Source organism: Bombina bombina, chromosome 11, assembly GCF_027579735.1.
Source record: "Bombina bombina isolate aBomBom1 chromosome 11, aBomBom1.pri, whole genome shotgun sequence".
Taxonomy (NCBI): domain Eukaryota; kingdom Metazoa; phylum Chordata; class Amphibia; order Anura; family Bombinatoridae; genus Bombina; species Bombina bombina.
The window spans coordinates 169392613-169406528 of NC_069509.1; the positions used below are offsets into that span (position 1 = coordinate 169392613).

A 13916-nucleotide genomic window follows, 5' to 3' on the forward strand; every position below is an offset into this window, starting at 1 on the left:
GCGAGTCTGTAAAATGCCAGGTTTATCTAAATCATGAAAGAAACATTGTAGGTTTCATGTTCCTTTAAAGATTAATCATGTGCCACTTTTAAACTGAAACCAGGAGATCCCAGAATTGCTACAAGTGTGAATCCTTATTTATTTCTGCTATTATTAAATTGTATTACATGAAATTGTATAAATAGACAGAACTTCTACTTGATCAAATACTTTCACAAAACTGAAAAATTGTTCTGAAACGTAAGACCACATGAACTGAGTTGTTCTTTTCTTATTTTATCTCTCTTTGTTAAAGGGATAGCAAAACCCAAAATTTTCTTTTATGGTTCAGATAGAACATACAATTTTAAACAACTTTCCAATTTAATTCTATTATCAAATTTTCTTCATTCTCTTGTTATCCATTGGTGAAGGTACAGCATTGCACTACTGACAGGAAGCGGAAAATATTTATTTAGCCAATCACAAGAGACAAATGTGTGCAGGCACCAATTAGCAGCAGCTCCCACTAGTGTATGATATGTGCGTATTCATTTTTTAACAAGGGATACTAAGAGAACGAAGCACATTTGAAAATAGAAGTGAATTTAAAAGTGTCTTAAAATTACATGTTCTATCGGAATCATGCAAGTTTAATTTTGAATTTCCTATCCCTTTAACTTCTACCATTTTTTTTTTTTGGTTTTCAAAACAGCTTTATATAAATAAGGTTTCACATCAAAATTTATAACAAGATGACATACTCCATTATTGACATATGAATATTTGGTATAGAGAGCACTTTATATATTAGTCATCCACATGTGCTATTCATACAATAATGTACAATTTTGAACTTTCCTGGATCTGGATATATAACATATTGTTTTTTAATCTAATACCCTGTATAACATTAGTTTAAATGTATGTTAAGGAAAGATATTTCTATGCCAAGGGTACTGCCTAGATCCATTGTTTAAGTTTGCGAGCTATATTTCAAAAACCTTTTAACTGTACCCCAAATGACACTTTGTAGACCTCTCTTGGATCCTATAGCTAAGCATAGTGATGATGACATTGGGGATATGTGATATAAAACATAAAGAATAAGATGAGACAGATGTATTAAACATAAAACAAATAATACAAGGATCTACACTAGATCAACATAGAATATAATAAAACAAAGATTCACCTGTGTACCTCCCTTTACATTTAAGAACCCAGTTATGTAGTAACTCTGTGTGAATATGTGAAGAGGGCGTAGTACAACAATTTTGCCATTGTAGTACAACAATTTTGCCATTGTAGTACAACAATTTTGCCATTGTAGTACAACAATTTTGCCATTGTAGTATAACAATTTCAGCTATGTAGCTTGCAATATTTTAGCTATAATTTCATATATCGCAAAGTGAATAATATCTGCTACTAAAGCAGTATCTTTAATGTAAGATGCACTTATATGTACTAGATAGTTCAGCTACTATACTCTTTACAGACCTAAACCTTTAAACGTAATATCCTGCTGTTTTCCCTTTTGTGGCTCCGGCCGCAAGCCGCTCAGGGATAGTTATCTTTTGTTGGTCTGGGCAGATATTCTACGTGTGCTGCATTTTCTAACATTTCGACAAATAATGCTTCCGGAATATTATTCTGATTGCCACACTACATATTTAACAATATAAGAACATATAGACTCCCTTAAAAAAATGCAAACAAAACCACATTTAAAGTGAAGGTTAAGTTTAGTGGTTTTGTCGCCTGTAATATATTATATAAGCCCTAAATAACATGATCGCTATTTTTTTTTTTTTAATATAAGTATATAGATTATAGTGTTATAAACATGTTATATTTACTCTCCCGGCCGTTTGTTGCTCCTCCCTCCATTGATTTCCGGATTATTTATTGCATTACGTACAGAGCAGTCCCACCCGCTCTGTACGTCATTCAAAAGCTTGTTCACGTTTTCATGAGCAATTGCGCATGCGCACCACTCGCCGTAATTTGTATTTGCGCCTGCGTGACCTATTTTGACAAAATACAAGACATAGCCGGAGGAATCGAGGAAAGCGCATGCGCAAAACTAGAACGCGCGTTGAGCCTAACACATAGGAAGTAAATACAACGCATGCGCATTTGTTAGAGTTTTGCGGTGACGTAATTTGACGGCCGCCTAACGGCCAGTGTCTCTATTGGCTTAGAAAAAAACGTGACCAGGATAAGGAAAAAAAAAAAAAAAACTGACTGTTTAAACAGTCTGATGAATCGGATAAAGAAGAGGTAATAAATACATTAATATAGCGAAACGAAAATTTTGATGAATTAAACTCACATTTATTTGGATACTATTTACAGGGAAAGAAGTTTAATAACTAAAACTTTACCTTCACTTTAACTGTAGGCTAATAATTATCAGTCACCCTCAGTATCTAAACAGAGTATTTAAAGGAATTAACTGATAGTTAACTGATAGTTCCGTCTGATCATGAAAACTTTGTCTGGGAAAAGTTTGTGGGACTGCTTTAAAAAAAATTCCAGACCGCAATATATGTGTCACAGGGCCAATGTTCCCGGGTGCACAAGGTGAGATTATGGGAGTTGTGGGCCACTTTATACTATTCATCTTGCCGGAGTCCAGAAACCTCACTGTTGATACCTTGTGGCTACCGACCATCAGACTGTCAATGAACAGAGAGCTTGGCAGTAAACTTTCATAATTCAGATAGAACACATAATTGTAACTAACTGTACAGTTCACTTCCATTATCAAAATGTGCACAATCTTTTTATATGCAAACTTTCGGAGTCACCAGCTTCTACTGAGCACGTGCAAGAACAGTATATACGTAGAAGCATTTTGTGATTGGCCGATGGCTGTCACATGATGCAAGGGAAAGGAAAACTGAACTAACTTTAAAATTTGTCAAAAACATCTACTACGCTTCTGAAATTCAGACTAAGTGCTATTGCATTGTCTTGTTATTATGCATTTGTTGTTTATGCAATTCTAGAATATTTAATGTTCTCTTAATAGCGTCCCCTTGTTTTTTCTAGCTTTCTTCTGAGGTTGCTAAGATTCCATCTTCTGTACTTCTTCCTAAACCTCCCAATCACGATGGGCCTTTGAACATTGAAATTCCAAGTTTCTTACCAAAAACCTCAGCTGAATGGCTCAAGAAAAATGGATTGAAAGGTACGTAATTCCTACTAAAGCATAGGTGCCAATATTTCAAAATATTTTCCAGGGACACTTAGCAACAGAGCCACGCCCATTGATAGTTTGCATAGCACAGCCCACTCAGATCCACCCCCAAAGCAAGCACATCAAATTCTATTAGTATACGTTATCCATACTGATTGCTTAAAGGGATAGGAAAGATTACATTAAACTTTTATGATTATGATTTATCTTTGCTGCTGCAGTGATTGTGAGCAATAGGTTAATAGACCCAGAAATGCTCAATTGAATCTGTATTTTTTTGTATGTTCTATGAATTCCAGTCCCAGCATGTTAAAAACCTGATGTGTTAAGCCTCTGCTAAGCAAAGCCTCAGTATATACATGGGGGAAATTACACACTACAAATTGTGCAACACTTTTGAGCTCCCTGGTGTCCTCACCCCTTGCCTCCTGCTCCTATCCTCCCTGGTATTATATATCACATCTCATGACTTCCCCTTACCTGACACCTGACTACACACTACTAACCTTCAGTGTAACAGATGAGGACACATACCTGCTAGCACTAATACAGATTCTACCCTCCCTGGTATTATATATCACATCTCATGACTTCCCCTTACCTGACACCTGACTACACACTGCTAACCTTCAGTGTAACAGATGAGCACACATACCTGCTAGCACTAATACAGATTCTACCCTCCCTGGTATTATATATCACATCTCATGACTTCCCCTTACCTGACACCTGACTACACACTACTAACCTTCAGTGTAACAGATGAGGACACATACCTGCTAGCACTAATACAGATTCTACCCTCCCTGGTATTATATATCACATCTCATGACTTCCCCTTACCTGACACCTGACTACACACTGCTAACCTTCAGTGTAACAGATGAGCACACATACCTGCTAGCACTAATACAGATTCTACCCTCCCTGGTATTATATATCCCATCTCATGACTTCCCTTTACCTGACACCTGACTACACACTGCTAACCTTCAGTGTAACAGATGAGCACACATACCTGCTAGCACTAATACAGATTATACCCTCCCTGGTATTATATATCCCATCTCATGACTTCCCTTTACCTGACACCTGACTACACACTGCTAACCTTCAGTGTAACAGATGAGCACACATACCTGCTAGCACTAGTACAGATTATACCCTCCCTGGTATTATATATCACATCTCATGGCTTCCCCTTACCTGACACCTGACTACACACTGCTAACCTTCAGTGTAACAGATAAGCACACATACCTGCCAGCACTAATACAGATTCTACCCTCCCTGGTATTATATATCACATCTCATGGCTTCCCCTTACCTGACACCTGACTACACACTGCTAACCTTCAGTGTAACAGACGAGCACACATACCTGCTAGCACTAATACAGATTATACCCTCCCTGGTATTATATATCCCATCTCATGACTTCCCCTTACCTGACACCTAACTACACACTGCTAACCTTCAGTGTAACAGATGAGCACACATACCTGCTAGCACTAATACAGTTTATACCCTCCCTGGTATTATATATCACATCTCATGACTTCCCCTTACCTGACATCTGACTACACACTGCTAACCTTCAGTGTAACAGATGAGCACACATACCTGCTAGCACTAATACAGATTATACCCCTCCTGATATTATATATCACATCTCATGTCTTCTCCTTACCTGACATCTGACTACACACTGCTAACCTTCAGTGTAACAGATAAGCACACATACATTCTAGCACTAATACAGATTATACCCTCCCTGGTATTATATATCACATCTCATGTCTTCTCCTTACCTGACACCTGACTACACACTGCTAACCTTCAGTGTAACAGATAGGCACACATACCTGCTAGCACTAATACAGATTATACCCCTCCTGATATTATATATCACATCACATGACTTCCCCTTACCTGACACCTGACTACACACGGCTAACCTTCAGTGTAACAGATGAGCACACATACCTGCTAGCACTAATACTGATTATACCCCTCCTGATATTATATATCACATCTCATGACTTCCCCTTACCTGACACCTGACTACACACTACTAACCTTCAGTGTAACAGATGATCACACATACCTGCTAGCACTAATACAGATTCTATCCTCCCTGGTATTATATATCACATCTCATGGCTTCCCCTTACCTGACATTTGACTACACACTGCTAACCTTCAGTGTAACAGATGATCACACATACCTGCTAGCACTAATACAGATTCTATCCTCCCTAGTATTATATATCACATCTCATGACTTCCCCTTACCTGACACCTGACTACACACTGCTAACCTTCAGTGTAACAGATAAGCACACATACCTGCTAGCATTAATATAGATTCTACCCTCCATGGTATTATATACTGTATCAAATCTCATGGCTTCCCCTTACCTGACACCTGACTACACACTGCTAACCTTCAGTGTAACAGATGAGCACACATACCTGCTAGCACTAATACAGATTATACCCCTCCTGATATTATATATCACATCTCATGACTTCCCCTTACCTGACATCTGACTACACACTGCTAACCTTCAGTGTAACAGATGACCACACATACCTGCTAGCACTAACACAGATTCTACCCCCCTGGTATTATATATCACATCTTATGGCTTCCCCTTACCTGACAGCTGACTACACACTACTAACCTTCAGTATAACAGATGAGCACACATACCTGCTAGCACTAATACAGATTCTACCCTCGCTGGTATTATATATCATATCTCATGACTTCCCCTTACCTGACACCTGACTACACACTGCTAAGCTTCAGTGTAACAGATGAGCACACATACCTGCTAGCATTAATACAGATTCTAACCTCCTTGGTATTATATATAACATCTCATGGCTTTCCCTTACCTGACACCTGACTACACACTACTAACCTTCAGTGTAACAGATGAGCACACATACCTGCTAGCACTAATACAGATTATACCCCTCCTGATATTATATATCACATCTCATGGCTTTCCCTTACCTGACACCTGACTACACACTGCTAACCTTCAGTGTAACAGATGAGCACACATACCTGCTAGCATTAATACAGATTCTACCCTCCCTGGTATTATATATCACATGACTTCTCTCCACCTGACTACACACTGCTAACCTTCAGTGTAACAGATAAGCACACATACATTCTAGCACTAATACAGATTATACCCCTCCTGATATTATATATCACATCTCATGACTTCCCCTTACCTGACACCTGACTACACACTGCTAACCTTCAGTGTAACAGATGAGCACACATACCTGCTAGCACTAATACAGATTATACCCTCCCTGGTATTATATATCCCATCTCATGACTTCCCTTTACCTGACACCTGACTACACACTGCTAATCTTCAGTGTAACAGATGAGCACACATACCTGCTAGCACTAATACAGATTATACCCTCCCTGGTATTATATATCACATCTCATGACTTCCCCTTACCTAACACCTGACTACACACTGCTAACCTTCAGTGTAACAGATGAGCACACATACCTGCTAGCACTAATACAGATTATACCCCTCCTGATATTATATATCACATCTTATGGCTTCCCATTACCTGACACCTGACTACACACTGCTAAGCTTCAGTGTAACAGATAAGCACACATACCTGCTAGCACTAGTACAGATTATACCCTCCCTGGTATTATATATCACATCTCATGGCTTCCCCTTACCTGACACCTGACTACACACTGCTAACCTTCAGTGTAACAGATGAGCACACATACCTGCTAGCACTAATACAGATTATACCCCTCCTGATATTATATATCACATCTTATGGCTTCCCATTACCTGACACCTGACTACACACTGCTAAGCTTCAGTGTAACAGATAAGCACACATACCTGCTAGCACTAATACAGATTATACCCCTCCTGATATTATATATCACATCACATGACTTCCCCTTACCTGACACCTGACTACACACAGCTAACCTTCAGTGTAACAGATGAGCACACATACCTGCTAGCACTAATACTGATTATACCCCTCCTGATATTATATATCACATCTCATGACTTCCCCTTACCTGACACCTGACTACACACTACTAACCTTCAGTGTAACAGATGATCACACATACCTGCTAGCACTAATACAGATTCTATCCTCCCTGGTATTATATATCACATCTCATGGCTTCCCCTTACCTGACATTTGACTACACACTGCTAACCTTCAGTGTAACAGATGATCACACATACCTGCTAGCACTAATACAGATTCTATCCTCCCTAGTATTATATATCACATCTCATGACTTCCCCTTACCTGACACCTGACTACACACTGCTAACCTTCAGTGTAACAGATGAGCACACATACCTGCTAGCACTAATACAGATTATACCCCTCCTGATATTATATATCACATCTCATGACTTCCCCTTACCTGACATCTGACTACACACTACTAACCTTCAGTATAACAGATGAGCACACATACCTGCTAGCACTAATACAGATTCTACCCTCCCTGGTATTATATATAACATCTCATGGCTTCCCCTTACCTGACACCTGACTACACACTGCTAACCTTCAGTGTAACAGATGAGCACACATACCTGCTAGCACTAATACAGATTATACCCTCCCTGGTATTATATATCACATCTTATGGCTTCCCCTTACCTGACACCTGACTACACACTGCTAAGCTTCAGTGTAACAGATGAGCACACATACCTGCTAGCATTAATACAGATTATACCCCTCCTGATATTATATATCACATCTCATGACTTCCCCTTACCTGACACCTGACTACACACTGCTAACCTTCAGTGTAACAGATGAGCACACATACCTGCTAGCACTAATACAGATTCTACCCTCCCTAGTATTATATATCACATCTCATGGCTTCCCCTTACCTGACACCTGACTACACACTGCTAACCTTCAGTGTAACAGATGAGCACACATACATTCTAGCACTAATACAGATTCTACCCTCCCAGGTATTATATATCACATCTCAAGGCTTCCCCTTACCTGACATCTGACTACACACTGCTAACCTTCAGTGTAACAGATGAGCACATATACCTGCTAGCACTAATACAGATTATACCCTCCCTGGTGTTATATATCACATCTCAGGACTTCCCCTTACCTGACACCTGACTACACACTGCTAACCTTCAGTGTAATAGATGAGCACACATACCTGCTAGCACTAATACAGATTATACCCCTCCTGATATTATATATCACATCTCATGACTTCCCCTTACCTGACATCTGACTACACACTGCTAATCTTCAGTGTAACAGATGAGCACACATACCTGCTAGCACTAATACATATTATACCCTCCCTGGTATTATATATCACATCTCATGACTTCCCTTTACCTGACACCTGACTACACACTGCTAACCTTCAGTGTAACAGATGAGCACACATACCTGCTAGCACTAACACAGATTCTACCCCCCTGGTATTATATATCACATCTTATGGCTTCCCCTTATCTGACACCTGACTACACACTGCTAACCTTCAGTGTAACAGATGAGCACACATACCTGCTAGCACTAATACAGATTCTAGCCTCCCTGGTATTATATATCACATCTCATGGCTTCCCCTTATCTGACACCTGACTACACACTGCTAACCTTCAGTGTAACAGATAAGCACACATACCTGCTAGCACTAATACAGATTATACCCTCCCTGGTGTTATATATCACATGACTTCTCCCCACCTGACTACACACTGCTAACCTTCAGTGTAACAGACGAGCACACATACCTGCTAGCACTAATACAGATTCTACCCTCCCTGGTATTATATATCACATCTCATGACTTCCCCTTACCTGACACCTGACTACACACTGCTAACCTTCAGTGTAACAGATGAGCACACATACCTGCTAGCACTAATACAGATTCTACCCTCCCTGGTATTATATATCACATCTCATGACTTCCCCTTACCTGACATCTGACTACACACGGCTAACCTTCAGTGTAACAGATGAGGACACATACCTGCTAGCACTAATACAGATTCTACCCTCTCTGGTATTATATATCACATCTCATGGCTTCCCCTTACCTGACACCTGACTACACACTACTTACCTTCAGTGTAACAGATGAGCACACATACCTGCTAGCACTAATACAGATTCTACCCTCCCTGGTATTATATATCTCATCGCATGGCTTCCCCTTACCTGACACCTGACTACACACTGCTAACCTTCAGTGTAACAGATGAGCACACATACCTGCTAGCACTAATACAGATTCTACCCTCCCTGGTATTATATATCACATCTCATGGCTTCCCCTTACCTGACACCTGACTACACACTACTAACATTCAGTGTAACAGATGAGGACACATACCTGCTAGCACTAATACAGATTATACTCCTCCCTGGTATTATATATCACATCTTATGGCTTCCCATTACCTGACACCTGACTACACACTGCTAACCTTCAGTGTAACAGATGAGCACACATACCTGCTAGCACTAATACAGATTCTACCCTCCCTGGTATTATATATCACATCTCATGGCTTCCCCTTACCTGACACCTGACTACACACTGCTAACCTTCAGTGTAACAGATGAGCACACATACCTGCTAGCACTAATACAGATTCTACCCTCCCTGGTATTATATGTCACATCTCATGGCTTCCCCTTACCTGACACCTGACTACACACTGCTAACCTTCAGTGTAACAGATGAGCACACATACCTGCTAGCACTAACACAGATTCTACCCCCCCCCCCCCGGTATTATATATCACATCACATGACTTTCCCTTACCTAACACCTGACTACACACTGCTAACCTTCAGTGTAACAGATGAGCACATATACCTGCTAGCACTAATACAGATTATACCCCTCCTGATATTATATATCACATCTCATGACTTCCCCTTACCTGACACCTGACTACACACTGCTAACCTTCAGTGTAACAGATGAGCACACATACCTACTAGCACTAATACAGATTATACCCCTCCCTGGTGTTATATATCACATCTCATGACTTCCCCTTACCTAACACCTGACTACACACTACTAACCTTCAGTGTAACAGATGAGCACACATACCTGCTAGCACTAACACAGATTCTACCCCCCTGGTATTATATATCACATCTTATGGCTTCCCCTTACCTGACACCTGACTACACACTACTAACCTTTAGTGTAACAGATGAGCACACATACCTGCTAGCACTAATACAGATTATACCCTCCCTGGTATTATATATCACATCTCATGACTTCCCCTTACCTGACACCTGACTACACACTACTAACCTTTAGTGTAACAGATGAGCACACATACCTGCTAGCACTAATACAGATTATACCCTCCCTGGTATTATATATCACATCTCATGACTTCCCCTTACCTGACACCTGACTACACACTGCTAACCTCCAGTGTAACAGATGAGCACACATACCTGCTAGCACTAATACAGATTATACCCTCCTGATATTATATATTACATCTCATGACTTCCCCTTACCTGACACCTGACTACACACTGCTAAGCTTCAGTGTAACAGATGAGCACACATACCTGCTAGCACTAATACAGATTATACCCTCCCTGGTATTATATATCACATCTCATGACTTCCCCTTACCTGACTATACACTGCTAACCTTTAGTGTAACAGATGAGCACACATACCTGCTAGCACTAATACAGATTCTACCCTCCCTGGTATTATATATCACATCTCATGGCTTCCCCTTATCTGACACCTGACTACACACTGCTAACCTTCAGTGTAACAGATGAGCACACATACCTGCTAGCACTAATACAGATTCTACCCTCCCTGATATTATATATCACATCTCATGACTTCCCCTTACCTGACATCTGACTACACACTGCTAACCTTCAGTGTAACAGATGAGCACACATACCTGCTAGCACTAATACAGATTCTACCCTCCCTGGTATTATATATCACATCTCATGACTTCCCCTTATCTGACATCTGACTACACACGGCTAACCTTCAGTGTAACAGATGAGCACACATACCTGCTAGCACTAATACAGATTATACCCTCCCTGGTATTATATATCACATCTCATGGCTTCCCCTTACCTGACACCTGACTACACACTGCTAACCTTCAGTGTAACAGATGAGCACACATACCTGCTAGCACTAATACAGATTCTACCCTCCCTGGTATTATATATAACATCTTATGGCTTCCCATTACCTGACACCTGACTACACACTGCTAACCTTCAGTGTAACAGATGAGGACACATACCTGCTAGCACTAATACAGATTCTACCCTCTCTGGTATTATATATCACATCTCATGGCTTTCCCTTACCTGACTACACACTGCTAAACTTTAGTGTAACAGATGAGCACACATGCCTGCTAGCACTAATACAAATTATACCCCTCCTGATATTATATATCACATCTCATGACTTCCCCTTACCTGACACCTGACTACACACTGCTAACCTTCAGTGTAACAGATGAGCACACATACCTGCTAGCACTAATACAGATTCTACCCTCCCTGGTATTATATATCACATCACATGGCTTCCCCTTACCTGACACCTGACTACACACTACTAACATTCAGTGTAACAGATGAGGACACATACCTGCTAGCACTAATACAGATTCTACCCTCTCTGGTATTATATATCACATCTCATGGCTTTCCCTTACCTGACTACACACTGCTAAACTTTAGTGTAACAGATGAGCACACATACCTGCTAGCACTAATACAAATTATACCCCTCCTGATATTATATATCACATCTCATGACTTCCCCTTACCTGACATCTGACTACACACTGCTAATCTTCAGTGTAACAGATAGGCACACATACCTGCTAGCACTAATACAGAGTCTACCCTCCCTGGTATTATATATCACATCTCATGACTTCCCCTTACCTGACACCTGACTACACACTACTGACCTTCAGTGTAACAGATGAGCACACATACCTGCTAGCACTAATACAGAGTCTACCCTCCCTGGTATTATATATCACATCTCATGACTTCCCCTTACCTGACACCTGACTACACACTACTGACCTTCAGTGTAACAGATGAGCACACATACCTGCTAGCACTAATACAGATTATACCCCTCCTAATATTATATATCACATCTCATGACTTCCCCTTACCTGACATCTGACTACACACTGCTAACCTTCAGTGTAACAGATAGGCACACATACCTGCTAGCACTAATACAGATTCTACCCTCCCTGGTATTATATATCACATCTCATGGCTTCCCCTTACCTGACACCTGACTACACACTGCTAACCTTCAGTGTAACAGATGAGGACACATACCTGCTAGCACTAATACAGATTCTACCCTCCCTGGTATTATATATCACATCTCATGACTTCCCCTTACCTGACACCTGACTACACACTGCTAACCTTCAGTGTAACAGATGAGCACACATACCTGCTAGCACTAATACAGATTCTACCCTCCCTGGTATTATATATCTCATCGCATGGCTTCCCCTTACCTGACACCTGACTACACACTGCTAACCTTCAGTGTAACAGATGAGCACACATACCTGCTAGCACTAATACAGATTATACCCTCCCTGGTATTATATATCCCATCTCATGGCTTCCCCTTACCTGACACCTGACTACACACTGCTAACCTTCAGTGTAACAGATAAGCACACATACCCGCTAGCACTAATACAGATTCTACCCTCCCTGGTATTATATATCACATCTCATGACTTCCCCTTACCTGACTACACACTACTAACCTTCAGTGTAACAGATAAGCACACATACCTGCTAGCACTAATACAGATTATACCCTCCCTGGTGTTATATATCACATGACTTCTCCCCACCTGACTACACACTGCTAACCTTCAGTGTAACAGATGAGGACACATACCTGCTAGCACTAATACAGATTATACCCTCGCTGGTATTATATATCATATCTCATGGCTTCCCCTTACCTGACACCTGACTACACACTGCTAATTTTCAGTGTAACAGATGAGCACACATACCTGCTAGCACTAATACAGATTCTACCCTCCCTGGTATTATATATCACATCTCATGGCTTTCCCTTACCTGACACCTGACTACACACTGCTAACCTTCAGTGTAACAGATGAGCACACATACCTGCTAGCACTAATACAGATTATACCCTCCCTTGTATTATATATCACATCTCATGGCTTCCCCTTACCTGACATCTGACTACACACTGCTAACCTTCAGTGTAACAGATAAGCACACATACCTGCTAGCACTAATACAGATTCTACCCTCTCTGGTATTATATATCACATCTCATGACTTCCCCTTACCTGACACCTGACTACACACTGCTAACCTTCAGTGTAACAGATGAGCACACATACCTGCTAGCACTAATACAGATTATACCCTCCCTTGTATTATATATCACATCTCATGGCTTCCCCTTACCTGACATCTGACTACACACTGCTAACCTTCAGTGTAACAGATGAGGACACATACCTGCTAGCACTAATAAAGATTCTGCCCTATTATATATCACATCTCATGGCTTTCCTTTACATAACACCTTACTACATACTGCTAAAC

The 13916-nt window shown here is 40.6% G+C and overlaps 1 protein-coding gene across 1 annotated transcript in view; it reads left to right on the plus strand.

The window, feature by feature from the left end:
• The window catches only part of VWA3A (von Willebrand factor A domain containing 3A), a 147692-nt gene that overhangs the window by 57782 nt on the left and 75994 nt on the right, over positions 1-13916 (plus strand). The window contains exon 12 of the mRNA XM_053695138.1: positions 3040-3178. Coding sequence (XP_053551113.1) covers positions 3040-3178 — 139 coding nt within the window. The remainder of the gene's footprint in view (positions 1-3039; positions 3179-13916) is intronic.